General features: G+C 42.6%; 1 protein-coding gene across 4 annotated transcripts; it reads left to right on the top strand.

Annotated features, from left to right (window-relative positions):
* The first annotated feature begins 1,387 nt into the window (after positions 1-1,387).
* LOC307251947 (bromodomain-containing protein 4-like) lies at positions 1,388-18,679 on the top strand. Of its 4 annotated transcripts, none has more exons than XM_080029420.1 (22): positions 1,389-1,446; positions 4,612-4,759; positions 5,507-5,747; positions 5,834-5,926; positions 6,331-6,468; positions 6,594-6,729; positions 7,141-7,466; positions 7,556-7,927; positions 8,224-8,352; positions 11,043-11,264; positions 11,442-11,707; positions 11,789-11,889; positions 11,977-12,237; positions 12,730-12,825; positions 12,965-13,369; positions 13,578-14,192; positions 14,755-14,855; positions 15,059-15,179; positions 15,457-15,578; positions 15,685-15,878; positions 16,206-16,497; positions 16,608-18,679. In XM_080029420.1, exons 3-22 carry the CDS (start codon positions 5,619-5,621, stop codon positions 16,674-16,676), a joined length of 4,188 nt encoding a protein of 1,395 aa, XP_079885546.1. In that variant the 5' UTR covers positions 1,389-1,446; positions 4,612-4,759; positions 5,507-5,618; the 3' UTR covers positions 16,677-18,679. The 4 variants fall into 4 exon arrangements, with proteins under 4 accessions (XP_079885544.1, XP_079885546.1, XP_079885545.1 ...); XM_080029419.1 differs by having other exon boundaries at positions 12,727-12,825; XM_080029417.1 differs by having other exon boundaries at positions 11,789-12,237; positions 12,727-12,825.
* The last annotated feature ends 417 nt before the right edge of the window (positions 18,680-19,096 follow it).

Below are 19,096 nucleotides of genomic sequence, written 5' to 3'. Positions count from 1 at the left end.
CATATTGGCTGTTGCATCGTAAATACTTATCAATAAGTTGAAGAGGTGTGTCTATTAAAATGTTATCCTGTAAAATGCTCAGAAGAAAGATTTAAGAATATCACAAATGTCTTTGTTAATCTTGCTCGGCACCTTGTATATCTGTGGCTCATCTTGTTGCAACACCAAGAATGTGACATCAGTTTATTACTGATATGTTCACTGCAAAATACACTTTACGTTTTCCATAGAGAATGTGAGCAATACTTGACATGTTAAAATAATAAGAAATCAGTGTGTATTGCTTTTACTGGTTTCGGTCAATACTCTAAATTTAAAATGTCTATACTATCTATCTAAAGGTTATACATCTATAGGCCTAAATCTATCTAAATTTATTTAGACACGTTTATTTGACCACTTTCTGCTCTGCTATATTGCAATATTCTTGGGATTTTGCATCTTATGTCCCAATAAAGTTACTAAAGAGATAGAAAAAGAAATTGCTCAAGAGTAGGCTAACATAGCCTACCATTTACACCTGACAACGCCTTTAAAGGAATTGTTCAACATTTCCAGCTCAAGAAGGCAACAGAAACCGTTCCTGTAACTGTGCATTTTTTATATAGATTTTATATATATAGAAATACATGGGCAAATGTTGCTCATCCAGGTTAGTTTAGCACAAACGCTGGTAGGTAAGGGGAGCAGGTCAAAAGATCAACTTTACAACATCACTAAACGCTCCTCTATGTCCTTGTTGGGACTTGTTTATTTACTAGTTACATTGAGCTATATTGTTACACGTTGTGTCGTTTTAGAATCAAATTTATACAGAAAAGAAACCAGAAGTGCCCGTGACGGTCACATATGTATTTGGTTCTAACCATAGATAGTATATAACACTTCTAACATGATAAAGTGTAAAAAAAAAAGTGCGACATAACGTAGTAAATAAAAAAGTCCCAACAAGCACACAGGATCATTAAGTGATGTTGTAAAGTTTATGTTTTTTGACCTGCTCCCAGTATTTGAGCTAAGCAGAGACCTCTGCCCATTTCTATATAAAAAATGCATGCACAGTTACAGGAACGGACGGATTAAGTCCTGATTCTGTCCTATGATTCTGTCACCTTTTCTTGAGGCAGGAAAAATTTAAAATGTTGAACACTTTCTTTAAAGCGACTTGGCATAAAAACATGAACATTTATGGATTTATTTTCTCTGTTATTTCCTTTGATATTTAACAAACGGATCAAATGAACACCAGCCTCTTGTGTTGCTGAAACAATTGCACGGTGTTGCATGATTTCCCCCGGGGGAGGGGGTGGAGTCGTGTGTGACATTTCGAGCTGACGTACCTTTGGCCTGCCCCCGTGCGTCTGACGTCATCGACGTCGAACGGGACTGTTTGTTCTGGATTTGGGGCGAGGAAGGTCTGCGAGCGCTGACAACCAACCGAATAAGGTAATAAAATAGCATTTCACGCCAATTTGTATAAGACATTTATATATCAAACGAAAGTATACAACCCCAGTGATCCGGTAAAACGTTTACAACGGGCATGGGGGGCGTATTTCGCACGCTGTCAGTGTGCACTTAGGCAGGCAGGGCATGAGCTGTCTTCGCAGGCCTTGCACCGGTTAGGGCACACGAGATAGATGCTTTTTTGTCCTTTAAGTTAGCGTGATTTGGTGTTATTGCTTATATTTTGTGTGTATCTTTCTTCTCTGTATACCCGTGTTAAGGTCGACTTCCTGGCACTGCACACTGCGTGTTGTCAGTGTGCATGTTAGCTGCAGGTCGGTATCATGCTAGCCAGTTAGCTGCTAGGCTGTTTGTTTGTAGCCCCGCAGGCCGTATTCGTGACATAAGTTACGTCCTCTCGGCAGCGTAGTTTACGCGCGGTGGCGCAGAAGCTCCATGAGGAGCTCATGTGAAGTGCGAGACTGTCCGACGTACGTAATTTCGAGAATATCAACCTCGTCCAAATTGTATTCTGAAAGGCCGTTTACGTGCAGAGCTGTCACTTGCTCACATTGGACGTGGAGAATTAGAAGTAGCCTACAAAGTTGTTTTGGAATAAATCGAGTCTTTCTTCTCAGTATTGGAGATGCATGACGAAATTTGTGAGCTTTGTTAACTACTCAGCTTTCCTCAGATAACGTTACCGGTAAATATTCTGAAGAACACATTTACGTGATAAGCAATAGTAGCAAAATGGCTGATACATTTAGCAGAATAATTAGTGTAACTGTGTCAATCTCCGTTCATTCGCTCCACTAGACGCATGTATATTTATAACTGTATATTTATAACTGTACATTATTATATGCACGAAATTGCATATTGTTATTAGAAAACAAAAACAAATATGATAACAATTGATGCTCAGGATATGGTAGCTTACGATAAAAATGCACCCATATCAATATACCAATTAGAGATAAATTATATCAAACAATAGAAGTATAAAGAAAATATATAGACATAGATAGTATAGCAGTTAAAAAAAGCAAGACTATTAAATATGGCCATTAAATAAAATCCATTCTGATTTCACATTCTTGTACTGCTGATATTCTTTACGGAATACGAAAAAAAAGAGTGTTATAACGTTTTATTGAAATCCAGGTATTTTACCTTATCATTTTTAAGGGCTCAGAAATTAGTATTTGACATTGTGTAATAAGAACTTTGTTCCTGTGTGCTATGCACAGTCCTCAAAATGTGCATCTCAAGATTCCTGTGGCAGGGATTAATGCCTTAAGGACTTGTTGACAACAGCAATTAAATCATCTGGTGTGGTAGTGTTTCTATTAGTTTTTATTTAGGAAAGAAAGAGAGCCCTAACTAACATGTAGTTGAAAAATTTACGGACCTGTAACTGATGACATGCATTGTGTATTTATTTGATTTGACAATTAAGGTTTTCAGCTGTAATTGGGGGACAAAAACGTCACCAAACGACAGACGAAGGACAAGCTATTGTCATAGTTTCAGCACAGACAGATTGTCCCGCAGGGGAATCCAGAAGACCATGGTGACATATGCTGTCAAATAGGCATCATGCATATCCCCCATAATAAGAATATTCCCTGGAGGATAAAGAAAATAACATATAGCCTACCAATGCATTCTACATAATATAGTTCATATTGTCATTAAGAGGGACCATGCCATGTGGTCTTTGTTGTACTTAATTTGGAGGGACAAAGTCCTAGAGGGCATACATGTAGATTGTCATTACAAACTTAAGACCCATTCATAAGGGTCTGTGGCTGTAATGCCTCGTTTCCACCGAGTAGAGCAGTTCGGTCCGGGTAGTTTGGCTTTTCATTTGCCAAAAGTTGGGTAGGGTACGGTTTAAGCGCACCTAACCGCTCTGAGCCGCTCCTAATCTTAGTACTCCTCCGTTGGGGTACTAGCCGCCTGAAAGGGTGCCGAAAAGGCAGAGCTACACACTGCCGTCATTTGATTGGTCGAAAGAATAATTTCCGCCATGTGTAGTCATCTCGGCAAGAGTGAAGAGAGTCTTGTGTTTTGGCGAAAATGTGAGCACAGCACTGTTAATTGTGTGGTGCTTTTCCTCGTCAATAAATTAATCAGTTGGTTACACTGTGTCCCACTGCTAGTCACGTAGCTGCCGCAGCCAGCACTGTTCGCTCACTGTCTCTATGAGTTGCACCGAGCCGTCTCTGTGTGTTTACGCCATAGATAGTAGTAAATACACGCTCACAACAACACGGGGGGAATAAATAAAGAAGCGGCTGGTTTGACCAAGCAAAAACGAGAGACCGCTGGCTTGACCACAGTTGGTCGAAAGAATCATTTCCGCCGTGTGTAGTCACCTCGGCTAGAGTGAAGAGAGTGTTTTGGCAAAAATGTGAGCTGTTTATTGTGTGGTGTTTTTCCTCGTCATTAAATTAATCAGTTGGCTACACTGTGTCCCACTGCTACGATGTCACGTAGCTGCCGCAGCCAACGCTGTTCGCTCACTGTCTCTATCAGTTGCACCGAGCCGTCTCTGTGCTCACAACAACACAGGGGGAATAAATAAAGAAGCGGCTGGTTTGACCAAGCAAAAACGAGAGACCGCTGGCTTGACCACAGTTGTTCCACAGCCCGATAGTTTGACCCACATTGTGGTGGCGGTTCTCGCAGTCCAGCCTAAACCCCGCCCCACCAGTAAGGGTAGGGTCGGCGGTGGAAACAACACCGAGATTCTTAAAAGTGAGCTGTCCCGCTCTGAGCCGCCCCGACCCGACCCGCTTTACTCGGTGGAAACGAGGCATAAGTGATGAGATGGATAACGTTTCCCTTTAAATATTGCATAGAAGCAATTAAAAAACACATGCACAGCTTACCCGATCTGGTATGAAAAAGAGATGCAGGTGACATCAAGGCACCAAACCATTCCAACAAACGTTACAAATAAACTTGGTGGGTTGGTGGCATTCTTGTATTGAAATAGCATTGGTTGTTTGCTTGTTATGGGCTCTGATCGCAGTTGACACAGCTTGGCCAAACTTTTGCCTGGTAGTGTATTTTAGTGTAAACTGCATATGTTTCCCTCAATTTTTAATGAGGCATCCCTCTTATCTCTTCTCTCTTTCTTTTGCTCTCTCTCAGTGGTGACACTTAGCCTACCATCTGTGTCTTGTGGTCTCCTTGCCCCACACTGACAAATCTCCAGTGTTACCTTGGGAAAATCAGCGCCTCACAAACTGAGATATGATCACACAATCGGATTAGACCACGGCTGCAAAGCAACAAACATGTGAGTCTCCAGGAAAACATTTGCTATTGAAGACTTAGGTAATAGAAAGGTTGTACATCTCTGGAAGCTGTTCATCTGTTCAGGCTTATTTTTGGTTTTGATTGGTCAGTAATAGAATCTGATTTAAAATTGATAAATGTCCACATTGTTCTACCAATACCGACATATTACCCGACATTTAATACAAATTGTGAAATTATAATACAGCATCGGCTTTAAAGATGAACAATGTAACTAATTGTGTATTAAGAATGTTTCAGCTCACAGATACTGTACAGACAGGTTGGTGACAGTGAGGATGATCGTGAGTAGATACTCACCGATTTTGACAACAAGCGTTCTTCGGCATCACTGACTCCTTTAAGCCATAAGTCAATATTTAATCGTAGAGTTTGACATCTAACAGGTTGAAATTCATCAGGAATGCATGTATATGGTTGCCCCTCTAAACTGAGAGGTTGATCACCCTTTTTCCCCTTTTTTTAATACTACAACAACGGAGACAATTCCGTATAAATGGATACAAATTTGATTGCCATGTCGGAGCAGCTACGGTACTATGCCACAGATGAAACAACTACTCTACATTTTAAAAGTTGTCTTCCCCACACATTCCGTGTCAAAGTCATCACAGACTGTGGTTAATATCCCGAAAAAGTGCAATCTGAGTTGACTTTGTTAACAAGCACAGTAAGGGAAAACCCTAATCGGCAGCGCTGATGATGTTCTTGTTGATTGTCATTCCAGAGAGTCGAGTGAGGAGTGTAATGGCCTGAGGGGGGTTCCCCCGGTCCCGCCTGCCCCTGCCCGCTCCAATCTGCCTAAATTGTCTGCTCAGCCACTGCCACCCACCGCTACGATGGGAGACGGACTGGAGGCAGGCAGCAGCCAGAACCCTCCCTCCGCCCCGCCGCCTGTCCCCTTCAACTCTACAACCCCTGAAACATGGAACCCCTCCAGACCCAAACGACAGACCAACCAGCTACAGGTACGCAGATTCCTGTTTGTTTACCGACTGTGTCTGGTGGTTGGACTTGCTGGAGTCAATTGATTATTGAATGTGCTCTTTTTCAGTTCCTGCTGAAAGAGGTGTTGAAGACATTATGGAAACACCACTTTGCATGGCCCTTCCAGGCTCCTGTAGATGCCATCAAACTCAATTTGCCAGTAAGTCACCAAAACAGTTTCCAAAATACACAGTTAGAGTAGCTGCCATGTTAAACTTTTCAGTTGATTTGCTTCCTCATTTGGCACATAATACTTGCTAGCAGGATGAATGCATTGTTGGATTTGGTCCTTTTTATGGGATGTTTTAGTAACAAGAACAATGTAGAATATCACCAGAATTAAATGTGCTACACTACAGCACCTTTTATGTTTGCTACAGGTGACAAATGACTCGGCTGATATTTATCATGTATTCCTGACTGATTAAAGAGGATTAGAGTGAAAAAAAAATAAATAAAAAAAAGCACAAATGTGCATTGTGTTTTAGTTTTCTCACATTCTTCACTTTTGTTCAGACAATATACTTATGTAATACCTTCTTCCTACTCTCCTTATCCCTTAAGGACTACTATAAGATCATCAAGATTCCTATGGACATGGGAACCATTAGGAAACGTCTGGAGAACAACTACTACTGGAATGCCCAGGAGTGTATCCAAGACTTCAACACAATGTTCACAAACTGCTACATCTACAACAAGGTCAGGGCAATGGACACACAAGTTCTAGTTGATGTGATTTGTGATTTCCTTGAACAATATCCCACTCAATGAAATCATCTGTGCCGAGAGCTTATCTAAACATGTGCGTGTGTTTGTGTGTTTAGCCTGGGGATGATATTGTTCTAATGGCAGAAGCCCTGGAAAAGGTCTTTCTCCATAAGATATCCTCAGAGATGCCGCAGGAGGAGACGGAAATTGCTGTGGTCACCAAGGGACGCCGAGGGGGCAGACGAGAGTCAGGTATGAGTTTAGGATATAATATTGACCTAAAATCTTCCTCTTCCTTTCAATAGCAAATGTGTGAACGGCATGGAAGAGGTTAGGATTGTTCTTGTAGAATCTGGCGACACTGATTACGAGGTTCAAAGAGTCGCCTGTGGTTACGAGTAAATGGTAGTTACCTAGCAAGCCAAGCTTGTATGTACAGTTATTATACTGGTTCTCTCTCATGATCAACAAAACCTAGCATGAAACCTTTACTGTTTAATCATGTCTTGATTGTGTCAAACTGGTTAAGCTTGTCCTTCACCATTGTTGAACCTTTCAGGATCAGTCCTAACAGGTTTGAATTAGGTTTGGAATAGAATGCACACTGTATTTTCCCTTGATTTAATCTTTGTGGTCTTCTTGTGTTTATATTCAATCTTCTAGCTCTGATCAAATCAGATTCAGGCCAAGACTCTTCTTCCCCGTCAAGCACCCCACACACACAAGGTTTCTCAACAACGCCACAAACCCATGACGTACCTGTCCCTCAAGGCCCTCCCAGCCTGCCTCTGGTCCAGTCCCTGCCCTTGCCCCTGCCCCCACGCGTACCCCCCACACCCACCTCCCACGCACCCCATCTTGGACCTCCATTCCCCCTCTCAACACCTGACGTCATGGCCCAGGGCATGACATCTGTTCCCCCTCTGGCCCCGACACACCCTGGCCTCCATCCGGCTCCAATGCTGCAGAGCTCCCCCGCCCTCATCAAGGTAAGGCGAAGTCAGCAGCCATTCTTATTGATCACAACCTGATTTGTGACCTGATCATTTTCTGACCTCTGATCTGTTATTTACTACAGCAAAGGAAGAGCCAGAAGAGGAAAGCGGACACCACCACACCGACAGCCAATGACCAGCTCAGTGAATCATCTCCTGTCTCTGCTGAAACTCGGCAGCGCCGAGAGAGCAATCGCCCTCCGAAACAACCCAAAAAAGAGGCTTTGCAGCCAGACTCTCAGCATCACCTGGGAGGCGTTTTAGAGACGGGAGGCACAGGTACGCAGAAGCGGCAGGAGCAGTTGCGTTCCTGCGCACGCCTCGTCAAAGAGATGGTGTCCAAAAAACATGTCGCATACGCCTGGCCCTTCTACAAGCCCGTTGATGCCAAAGCTCTTGGCCTCCACGACTACCATGACATCATCAAGCACCCCATGGATCTCAGCAACATCAAGGTGACTTTAGTAGAGTTGGTGTCCAACACCTTTTGGTGGGACATTTTGGTGTATCCAATACCTGGGTTTTGATACAGATGCCAAAATGATGGTTTTGGTACGTTACATAAATTATAAGCCTTTTTCATTTAACAAAATAACCACCCATACAATAAGTGATACAAAGAAAATGGATAAAATAAATACCTTACCTTCATTTAAAAAAAAAAACATAGCCTTTGTTTCACTTAAAACCTTTTCAAGAATTTGTTTGGATATGTGTTGATAATGGCAATGCATTTGTTTGTCCCCATCAGAAAAAGCTGGACAACAGACAGTACAGAGACGCTCAAGAATTTGCAGCAGATGTCCGGTTGATGTTCTCCAACTGTTACAAGTACAATCCCCCAGACCACGATGTGGTTGGCATGGCACGCAAATTGCAGGTAAATTACATTTGATTCCTGTTTTTCTTACTCTATATACATATAGTATTTAGTCACAATTGAATAAGGAATATGCATAATTTGTGCACATATACTATATTCTAAAATAACAAGGGCATTTAAAACTGAGGTGAACTGATTTTAATATCCAATATAACTCTGGGCCCATCTTCCATCATTACAGAAGCAGATTTATGTATACTTATGGATATTGTTTTGGAATTAGATGCGCGCCGCCGTTGCTATATTTTTCCCGCCGCTGCTATAAAAATAATTTTCATATCAATTTAGGTTTAAAAAACAATATAATAATAATATAATATATATATATATATTTTATTTATTTGTTGCTGCATTCGGAGCCTGTCTCATATCCACACGTCGCCCACGCTCCCAACGGGTGGACACTCGCGCAGCTTACCGCTAGGAATGTCTGCTGAAATATCTACAGCTCAGGATTTTAAGCCATTAATTGATGAACTTGCATCAATGAAAAAGATGTCAGTTTTCTAAAGGGCTTTAAATAGGCCAATCTATGTGGCTAAATAGCGTGCTAATATTGATGTTTGATTGTGTCAAGTGTCTAAGGATGAATGCTAACATTATCTGGTTATGTGTTATGTAGCTAACGTTAGCTTTTTTTCATTACCAATGTAAATAAATAGTTTACACCGGTGCTGGGTCATGATTCCTAAAAAAAATTATTTTCCATAATAGCTTTCTCAATGAACCTGAATGTTGTCTTCTCCTTCACAGAAAAAAAAAATACATTTCCACTAAATTGATTCTAGAAAAGGCACAAATCGGTTGATTTTTTTATTCAACAGAATGCAGGAAATGAAATTTTCTGGGGGGTGCTCCCATACCCCCCACCTATAATTTGTACCCCCAAATGTTGAAACAAAACCTAGCCTATTTGCCCTGTGCGCAAGTTGGTTTACAATATATTCATAGGTATGTTGTTTTTACTTTTTGGATTAAAAAGAAGGCATGTCGGTAAACTACATGTCTGGCCCTTAGTGTGATTATCATATCGTAGAGTGGCCCTTTGTGAAAATGAGTTTGACACCTCTGTCTAATTGATATTTCCTACATTCAAACGACATCACTACAGCACACATATTCTTATAGTCCAGGTTGTGGCCCAAATAAATGATGTTCATAGCTTGACTGCTGTGCGTTAAAGGGGTGATGAATGCAAGCTTGATAAGAGAATAAATCCAGGCGAACCAAAACATCTAAAAAATAGCTTAGGGGCTAGGGTTAAACTTGTTTTAAGAGTCAGCATCAATTATCCTATCTATAGTAATACACAATACTTCTTGAATGGGATTTAAGTGCATATTCTCCTCTCAAAGTGCACCAGATTCATGCATTCAAATTTAAAGGGTACAAAAAACTTTCGGACGGGGGGGCATGCCCCCGGACCCCCCTAGAGGGTTCGGGGGACTACACCACCGCTGCTGAAAAAAATCCTGCGGGAAACACTGATGTTTGTTCAGTATGGCCTCAATTAACACAAATATCACTGTGTTGTCTTTTTTACATTGTTGTTAGCAACTGTTTTAAATGTGTTGCCTTACTTCTCAAAATGCATAACAAATACAGTAAAATGCCATATTGTAACAAGTCTTATCAACTAATGTTTCTTAATTTAATTGTACACCTCCACATCTTAACATTTAACTGACCTTGTGGTGACAATGCCAAAACATGAAACATACACAAATAATCAGTTCCAGTAAATGTGATATGGACTATTTTCTGTATAGTATACTGAAACATGGTCAACATGTCCATGTGGATGTGCAACACTTACATTTAGGTCCTTATTTTCAGTTTTAAAAGGGGAATGTTCCAAATGTATTTTTAGAAAAATGTGTAGTATATAATAATGTCTCCCCTTGTTCATGTAATTTATCCCTGTTCAAATCCTTCCTTAAGGGAATCCGCCAAACTTAAAACCACTTTTCAAATCTGGTGACCCATCTGATGTTAATAACTATCGGCCAATTTCCATTATTTGTTACATAGCCAAACATTTTGAGAAACTCATTATTGTATCCCTATCTCACAGGCACAATTTTCATAGATTATTCCAAGGCTTTTGATATGGTTGACCTCTCTTGTACCTCCTCTACAAGATATACTCTATTGGTCTTAATCAACTTACTCGACTCTAAATGGAATGCATACTTTGACAGTAGACGTCAATGTGTTTCTTTTTATGGTTTTCAATCTTACTATTTGATTGAGGAAAAGGGAGTTCCTCAAGGTTCTACTTTTGGTCAACTCCTTTATTCTATTGTTATTAACGACCTACCTCATGTATGTTTAAGTTTTTCTTTTCAACTCTATGCTGATGATACAGTCATTTACACCTATGACTCAGCTGTTTAATTGTTTTACCCTTCAAATCAGAAAAATTATCATTTCTCAGTGTTATTAGATGAGCACATTAGAGGTATTTGTGTTTATGCATGTGTAATGTTTATGTATTATGTAACTTAGTTTTTCTGTACATCTTGTATCATTTTGTATTTATGTCTGTAGGGCCCCCTCGAAATTGAGATGCTGCATCTCAAGGGGCTATCCTTTCATAAATTCAATTTCTGTCATTGCACTTTTTGCTCTTTGACACATTTGTTGGCATTGTTCACACTTTCTCCTGCCATCCTCCGACCCAACAGGACGTGTTTGAGATGCGTTTTGCCAAAATGCCTGATGAGCCAGAGGAACTCGCCCCTGTCCCCACCCCATCGTCGGCCCTCCACCCTGCCCCCTCCACTCGACAAGCTCCGCCTCCTTCCATTGTCTCGGAAGAGGACAGCTCCAGCTCCTCCGAATCGGAGTCCTCGGGAGGAGACTCAGAACACGAGAGACAACACCGGTTGGCTGAGTTACAGGAACAGGTTAGAGGATGGAAAATGAAGGGGGAGGGAGGCTTATGAGACACGACAGGTGGGTGGGCCATGAAGAACAGCTTTTACCGAACGAGGGTGAATGCTGGAACACGGAGAAACAAAATATGCAGGCTGCTGTCTTTTCGTCTCTTAAGGCCACATTTGTGTGTGTTTGTTGTCCTCTAGCTGAAAGCTGTCCACGAACAGCTGGCAGCACTGTCCCAGCCCCCAGCTAGCAAGCCCAAGAAGAAAGAGAAAGAGAGGGAGAGGGAGAGGGAGAAGGAGAAGGAGAAGAAGGAGAAGGAGAAGGAAAAGAAGAAAGACAAGCACAAGAAGAAGATGGGACCCGAGGAACCTGTGTCGCCCCCTCCCCCTGTGATTCTTCAGACTTCTAAGAAAAACAAGAGCAGCAAGGAGCCAATCATCGTAAAGAAGGAGAGGAAAAAGCCTGGGTAGGTGTCACACAGGTAATACGATAAGTGATCATTGTAGCTGCTTGAACTGGAGCTAATCTTTTCATTTGTCAATCGCAGTAAGAAAGAAGGAGTTAAAAATAGCCGCCCAGCTGTGCCCCCTCAGCCTGGGCCAACCCCTCTCGTACCCTCGGCCTCTCTTGAAGCAGAGGATGACATTGGTATGCATACAACAGACACATTCAGCATGAGCTTTGCCTTCAACAATGGCCAACAATATAAACGTGTCATCATGCTTTCCTCCCCAGATGTTTTCGGGGGTGTTTCCACTGACAGGAGCAAGCCCATGTCATACGAGGAGAAGCGCCAGCTGAGCCTGGACATCAACAAGTTGCCCGGTGACAAACTGGGCCGCGTCGTGCACATCATCCAAACGCGCGAGCCTTCGCTGAAGAACTCCAACCCGGACGAGATCGAGATCGACTTCGAGACGCTGAAGCCCTCCACACTGAGAGAGCTGGAGAAATACGTCTCCAGCTGCCTCAAGAAGAATAAAAAAAGGCCGTCGGGTAGGCAGTCTGCATGCGCTCAACACCTATCTTTAAGTACCAACATGCAACTTTTGTGTTTACAACTATTGTCCCCTAAGTCATAGCATTTCCCTATAAAGTGCTTGTTATACGGCTCTTTATTAAATGCTGCGTAATATTTAAGCAAGGAAGCATCTTGATGACTAAAAACCGCTGACTAGTTACTCCTCTATTACAACTTTTAGACAACACTGGAGCGACTGATTATAACATTTCAACAAAACGATTAACCCTTGTTGTCAATAAAACGATGATTAAGGGTAGCCATTGATATGAGAATTAATATCCATGTGCCTTGTTATTAACAAGGCATCAGGTGCATTGTCACTGAGTGTAGCTCATTGCATGTACTTCACCTTTTTAAGTCTGAGGAATCACTGCAGGTTTTCTTCACTAGATGTCTTGTGACTCAGATGCTGTCATGTAGGTGTGTAAATGTCTGACTGTTGTGGATGTGTTTTGCTGCAGCAGAAAAGCCTCTGGAAATGACAAATGTGACAAAGATGAAGACGGGATCCTCATCTTCAGACAGCAGCGACTCCTCTGATAGCGAAGACTCTGAGAATGGTAAAGTTACACGCACAACATTTTGTGTCACAGTTTTGTGTCGCATGTATTATTTTTGAGAAACAGTAGCCTTAACTCTTCAGCACAGTCATATTTCCTTGTACATCCTCCATATATCCTGTATATCTTTGTCTCCCAGGGCTGGTTCCCAAGCAACAGAAGAAGACCTCGACTATTAAAGACCCCAAGAGACCTCACCAGCAGATCTTCAGTAGTGGAGCGGGCCCCGTCGCTGCTCAGCCTCAGATTCCACCCCAAGTCATCCAGTCCAAACCATCCTTTGTCCCCCCTCCCCTCGTCCCTGTCCCCGTCCCCGTCCCTGTCCAGTCTCTGGAATCCTCCCAGCTGTTGGCCTCCGGGTTTGATCCTCTGGCTCACTTCATGAACCCTCACCTGACACAGTCCAACACAGAGCCCAATCCCACCGCCAATAGTGCCGGGGCCCCCGTCATACCTGGCCTCCTCAACGTAAACGCGCCCACTGGCCAGACACCCTCCGAGACGCACCCTTTCCTAAACCAACATCCCATCATACCTTCACCAGGTATGTTCCTTTCAGTTGCACTTTGGCATTTCTAAAAATTTACAACAGAGATTCAATGAATATGACAATATTCATGTATTTTGGGTTGCGAGCAATGGACTGTTTTTCTGCTTAATTGATTCATTAAAGTAAAATAGTGTATTTCAATCTCTCCATTTGCGCCATTTTCCCATTCCTTCTCATCTTTTTTTGTTTTGTTTTTTGGCAGCGATCCACAATGCTCTTCCCCAGCAACCATCAAGACCGAGCAACAGAGCAGCGGCACTTCCTCCAAAAATGGCCCAGCCTCCCCAGTCCACGTTGCCTTCCCAGCCCCCCTCCTCCTCCACGCCCCAGCTGCCTCCTTCGCTCCCACTGCCTGTCCCTCAGCCTGTGCCCCGCCCACTCGTCCCTTCACCTCCGTCGCACCGCATCTTGGGAACCCTGTCGGCCCAGCCTCCCATCGCCCTGCTGGAGGACGATGAGGAGCCGCCGGCCCCCAGCTCTGACATCACGCCCCTCAGCCAGGTCCACAGCTTCCTGCAGTCGCTCCAGACTCGGCCCGCAGCCACGCAGCCTCTACACATGCACCCGCATTCCCCCGCGCAGGCCGCCTCCCACCTGGGGCCATCCCTGCACGGGCAGCCCGCCACAACGTCCATCCCGGTCCTAACGCAGAGACCCAGCTCTGGACACGCGCACATGAGACAGCCGTTCCCTCACACGCACACGTCGACGCCACAGCAGCAAAAAGGGGTGGCACTGCAGCAGAAGGTACAACAGATGCAGCAACACCAACAACAGCAGCCATCGCCACGCAGCAAGGCGGAACCTTTCTCAACAGGTAAGATATGCATACAGTCAAGGCAGTGGTTCCCAAGCTGGGGTCCAAGCACCCGAGAAGAAAGGCAAAGGAGATCAGAGGAGAATAAAAAATGTATTTCCCTTACACTGATATTTAATAAATATAATAATAATTCATTTAATAAAAAATTTAAAATAAATAATAATTTAACATTAAAGTGAAAGAATATTAGGCCATTAAAACCGCCCAGCCATAAACCAAACCAACAATGAAAGCATTTGCGACAGTCAGTGGAAATAATTGAGGCTTCTTAAACTTTTATTACACTCGAAAAACATGTTGATCAACCCCATTATAATGGGAACAGCAGGGTTCATTAAAAAAAAGCTGCTGTGCTAAAAAAAACGTACCAGCATCCAAGTTTGCTGAATGTGCGAATACTCCTGTCAAAAATACCTTTATATTCTTAAACTTGAGCCTTTGGCTTGGAAACCACTTGACTAATATTTTAGAATTCACTACATAGTGAATTTGACATTTACTTACATAGTAAGTAAGTACCGTGTAGCTTAACGGCCTTTTTTTTTCTCTGCTTTTGTAGGTTGTCTGCGTGAGAGCCCTTCTCCACTGATAATGCACTCTCCCCAGATGCCTCCGTTCCATACAATGGGACAGCAGTCACCCCCACAGACCAAGAAACATGTTAGTGATCCACCCACTTCTTTAGTGTGTGTGTGTGTGTGTGTGCTATGTTTGTATTTTGAGGAAGCTCAAGTCTAAAGAAATATTCTTATTTGAATTCTGCAGTATTAATACTGAAAGCATTTATTTATTTAGCTTTAAGTTTTTGCTTCTTGTTTCTTGATGACGCCACATGTGTCTTAATGTCCTGTGTCGGTCTGTAGGAGCATAGGTCCAACCTGGGGGGGGTCAAAGAAGAGAAGCCCTGCCAGTCACCAGTTCTGTCCCCATCGCCCTTCAGCCCTGTCATGCGTCAAGACTCACACAAAGCCGACAACAAACACAGTGAGTGCAAGCGTTTTATCCACTTTAATAATCCACTACAGAAGGTATCATTGACTTAGTAAAAATAAATGACCCAAATGTTCACAATGCATAAGAATCTTACATGGCAGAATCGCTGTCCTCTTTCTATGTTAATTATGAAATCGATATGGGTGGAAAAGCTACCTGCAGTCATAAGCATGTCATTCCTAGTAGCCGGGGAGTATTGCTTATCAACCCCATGCCCAAGGATTTAAGGTTCATATGTATCATTAATCCTCATTCATGTCTCCTTCAGGATTAGATCTGAAGTCAATGGATGGTTCTCGCCTCCCAGACTCCCCAGCACCACCCTGCTCCCAGCAAGATAACAAAATCAAGCAAGAGCCAAAAACTCCTATTGTTCCCAAGAAGACACAGGTGTGTAGCAGTGTGAGATGAGAAGATAATGTCCTCACATTATCAAATTTACAGCCACATATTTATTGTGATGTTTTTCTAACCCCTTCTCTTCATCCATGTGAAGTTAAAGAACATGGGCTCGTGGGCCAGCCTTGCTCAGAGGTCCCAGTCCACACCCGCCTCCTCCGTGCGCAACTCCAGCGACAGCTTCGAACAGTTCAGACGGGTCGCCCGGGAGAAGGAGGAGAGAGAGAGACAGCTGAAAGCACAGGCTCAACAGGCCCGGAGAGAGCAGGGAAAGCAGCAGCAGCAGCAGCGGTAGGTCGGAGGAAAATGGAGCAGTGTGTCAAAGGAAGCACGTCAACAACTTCATACCAGTGTTTTTATTTGTATCAACAGCTTTTAGATCTTTATTTTTCACTTTTTTTTTTTCAGGCTGTCAATTATGGTTTGTCTCCTTTCCAAGCAGCCATTGCTTGCTATTTTTTTTTTTCAGTATAGAATGAAACACAAAATGCAGACCAATTTATAATTTAATAAATTAATCACCTTGAATATTTTACTCTAATAAATTCCAGTGTCTGTTGAGTTGAATTCTGTTTTCCCCTTAATCCAAGTTAATTGGCGGATATGTTGTTATTTTAGTAGCCGCGATGACGAGGACACCGTGGAGCAGCAGACCACCCGTCGACCGCAGGAGGACACCCGCCGTCGCCAGCAGCAGCAGCAGCAGCAGCAGCAGCAGCAGCAGCAGCAGCCGTCGCCACTCGCTCCCACACCTCCGCCGTCCACCCCTCCCACTCGCTCCCCTCAGCCCCCGCCCACACAGACACAGGCCCCGCCCCCCTCCTCCTCCTCCCTGGCTGCACAGAACGCTCTCGACCAGCAGAGGGAGATGGCGCGCCGCCGTGAGCAGGAGAGGCGCCGGAGAGAGGCAGTAAGTGACCAACAACCGCTACGAAAGAAACCACACGTTTTCTTTCCTTTTTTTTCCTTTTTCTTTTAATGCTAATGTTGTTCTCTCTCTCTCTTCCTTCTTCTCTGCAGTCGGCCGACACCATTGACATCAACTTCCAGAGCGACTTGATGGCTATTTTTGAAGAGAATCTGTTCTGAGAGGGTAAACAAAGCAGATGATGGCAGTGAGAGAAGGACCTAACAGACACACACAGGCAAATTTATAAACATGCATATAAACCACAATGCTCTGATACACACGGTTGCTGCTGCTCACACAAATGTACACACACACACACACACACACACACACACACACACACACACACACACACACACACACAAACACAAACACACGCACACACAGACTTGATAGTAACTGTCCCTTTCTCTCAGTAGTTGAAACAGCTGGCTTGTGTCATGTGTATGAGAGGGGGGAAGTGAAATTGGAATAAGCAACCCTCTTTGCCTCCAACCTCAGATACGTTTTGGTGTCTGGCTTGGTGTTATCGGTTGCTGGTTCTTGGTCTCATGGATGACCCGTTGAAAACGGACAGCGAAATAATCCGATAGACGGCCCCCTTTTTAGTGAAAAAATAACAAGAAAGTCGGAATGAGAAGGAGGGGGACAGAACTTTTACATAGAAAAAATAATAATGGCGATGAAGCTGAGGATTTATTGAAGAAATTAAGTGAAAAATCTTTTTCTCTAACGTCTGAGAGGAGAGAATGGGGTTCAAAAGTAACTGGTGAACAAATGGACAGATCAGTTGGTGTTTTTTTGCTTTTTTTTCTCCTCTTAAGCTTGTCTCTCTTTTTTTTAGATGGGATTTTACATGGGAGGGGTGGGCTGGTGTGGTCTAGTTTGTCAGGTTCAGCGGTCATCTGAGAGTCGTTTATTGTCTTCTCGGGACACAGTGGGAACGCAACAGCACATTCCCAATCTTTTCTAAGATATCCCTCCTCCCTTCAGTCACTAATCGGAGAGTCAGAGGCTTCAGTGATGCTGGGGTCTGTGTGTGTGGGGAGGTGGGGGGCAACGAGGAAGAAACGATTTTCAAAAATCTCAGTGTGTCCTCTGCCTTAGCGCTCTGGCCTGTAAACTAGCAATCATACCCTACAAATTATACATATTATATATATAAATAGATACATGAATATATATTATATACGATGAAAAAGTCAACGAAAAATAACATGAGAGGGATTTGGATTTCGGGGAGCAAAGCTCGTCTCTGTGTTTATCTCTTAGCTCTGGTTTTGATTTTGTAGAATTAACTGTAAAGAAGAAAAAAACTACTTTTTTATGATTCTATTGAGAGGATTGTTTTTTCGTCCGTCTTATCCTCTCATATACCTTCTGTTGGTTTTTTGTTTTTTCTCGACTCTATGCCAAAACCAATCTATTGAGTGCTGAAAGTTCATTCACATTTTTTTACATGTAAAATGCATCTTCTATTCACTTTACATTAAAGGCTATGTTTTTATTGCTATTTAATTTTCTTTTATCCCCTATTAAATCTGAAGTTAAGCAGCAGTTTGCTCTGTTATAGTCTGAAGAAGCGGTTCAACACATCACTGTATGTCACTACTTCACTTGGCCCCCACCATTCTGTATCTGTTCAACATCTGCACTTAACTGTTAATTACTGTGCTTCTCTTTTTTTATGATTTCCTTTCATCATGTACATGTTTTTAGTCTTTCTTAGCCGTCTCATCCACCACTATCTCCCTCACAGCTTCTGCAGTCTCTAGAATAGCTTCTTGTTTGTCATCTTAATGTCTTTTTAGATTTTTATTTTTTAAATGTTTTCATCTTCCATGGTAATTGTTTTGGAATGTCGTGTGCCATTGTGTTTTTATGGAAGCAGGAGTCTTTCCTGGTTTCCTTAGGTTGGCCCAGAGATCTGTGAGTGTTTTGGACTCTATAATCACTTCTTTTTTTTCAACATTTCATTAATTTTTTTCTTCCTTTTCATATATGATTTTTTGAGTTTGTTTTCTTTTCCCCTTTGCTATTTTTCTCTGATTTATTTTACCCAGAACAACCTGTTGGTATGTTGGTGAGTGAGGCTTTGAGGTCAAAAGATTCATCTTGTTCAGATTATGGAGTACAGCATCTTTTTTTAAGAAAAGTATTAAAATAATATTTAAAAAAATCTTTAAAAATCTTGTATTTGTTTTGCTTTGTTTTTGTCTTCCGTGCTGTGAGAGTTCACTTCACACTGATCCAAATGGTGCAATTATCCAATTTCAGCCACACGGGGGCGCTGTAAAGAGGTCAGATAAAGTTTGAGCTCACATTGACCATGAACTCAACATACTCTATGTAGTCAAAAGTATGTGTGGACACTCCTGTCACATACACTTTTGTGTTGTATGAAGTTGTTCTTCATGGTTCTGGCCTCTCCTTTTTCAGTATGAGAATGCCCCTTGTGCATAAAGCCAACATTGTATATAAATGTTTGTATAGATTGATTTGGTTTGCACTTTTAAATGCAATATACTCACAGTGAATGCTCTTCAACACGATATCTGCTATTGAGATAAAATATGAAAACACAGAAGCTGCAGCATAC

This window comes from Ammodytes marinus (genome assembly GCF_949987685.1).
Source record: "Ammodytes marinus genome assembly, chromosome: 6".
Lineage (NCBI taxonomy): Eukaryota > Metazoa > Chordata > Actinopteri > Uranoscopiformes > Ammodytidae > Ammodytes > Ammodytes marinus.
This window is presented reverse-complemented; position numbering and strand designations above follow the sequence as displayed.

What these genes read in the sequence shown, in the direction of transcription:
- LOC307251947 (XM_080029418.1), top strand. Translation starts at nt 5,619, where the DNA reads ATGGGAGACGGACTGGAGGCAGGCAGCAGCCAGAACCCTCCCTCCGCC. An exon ending in ACTGCTACATCTACAACAAG is followed by an intron (nt 6,469 to 6,593) that starts GTCAGGGCAATG and finishes TTGTGTGTTTAG; the next exon opens with CCTGGGGATGATATTGTTCT. An exon ending in GAATAAAAAAAGGCCGTCGG is followed by an intron (nt 12,238 to 12,726) that starts GTAGGCAGTCTG and finishes GTTTTGCTGCAG; the next exon opens with CAGAAAAGCCTCTGGAAATG.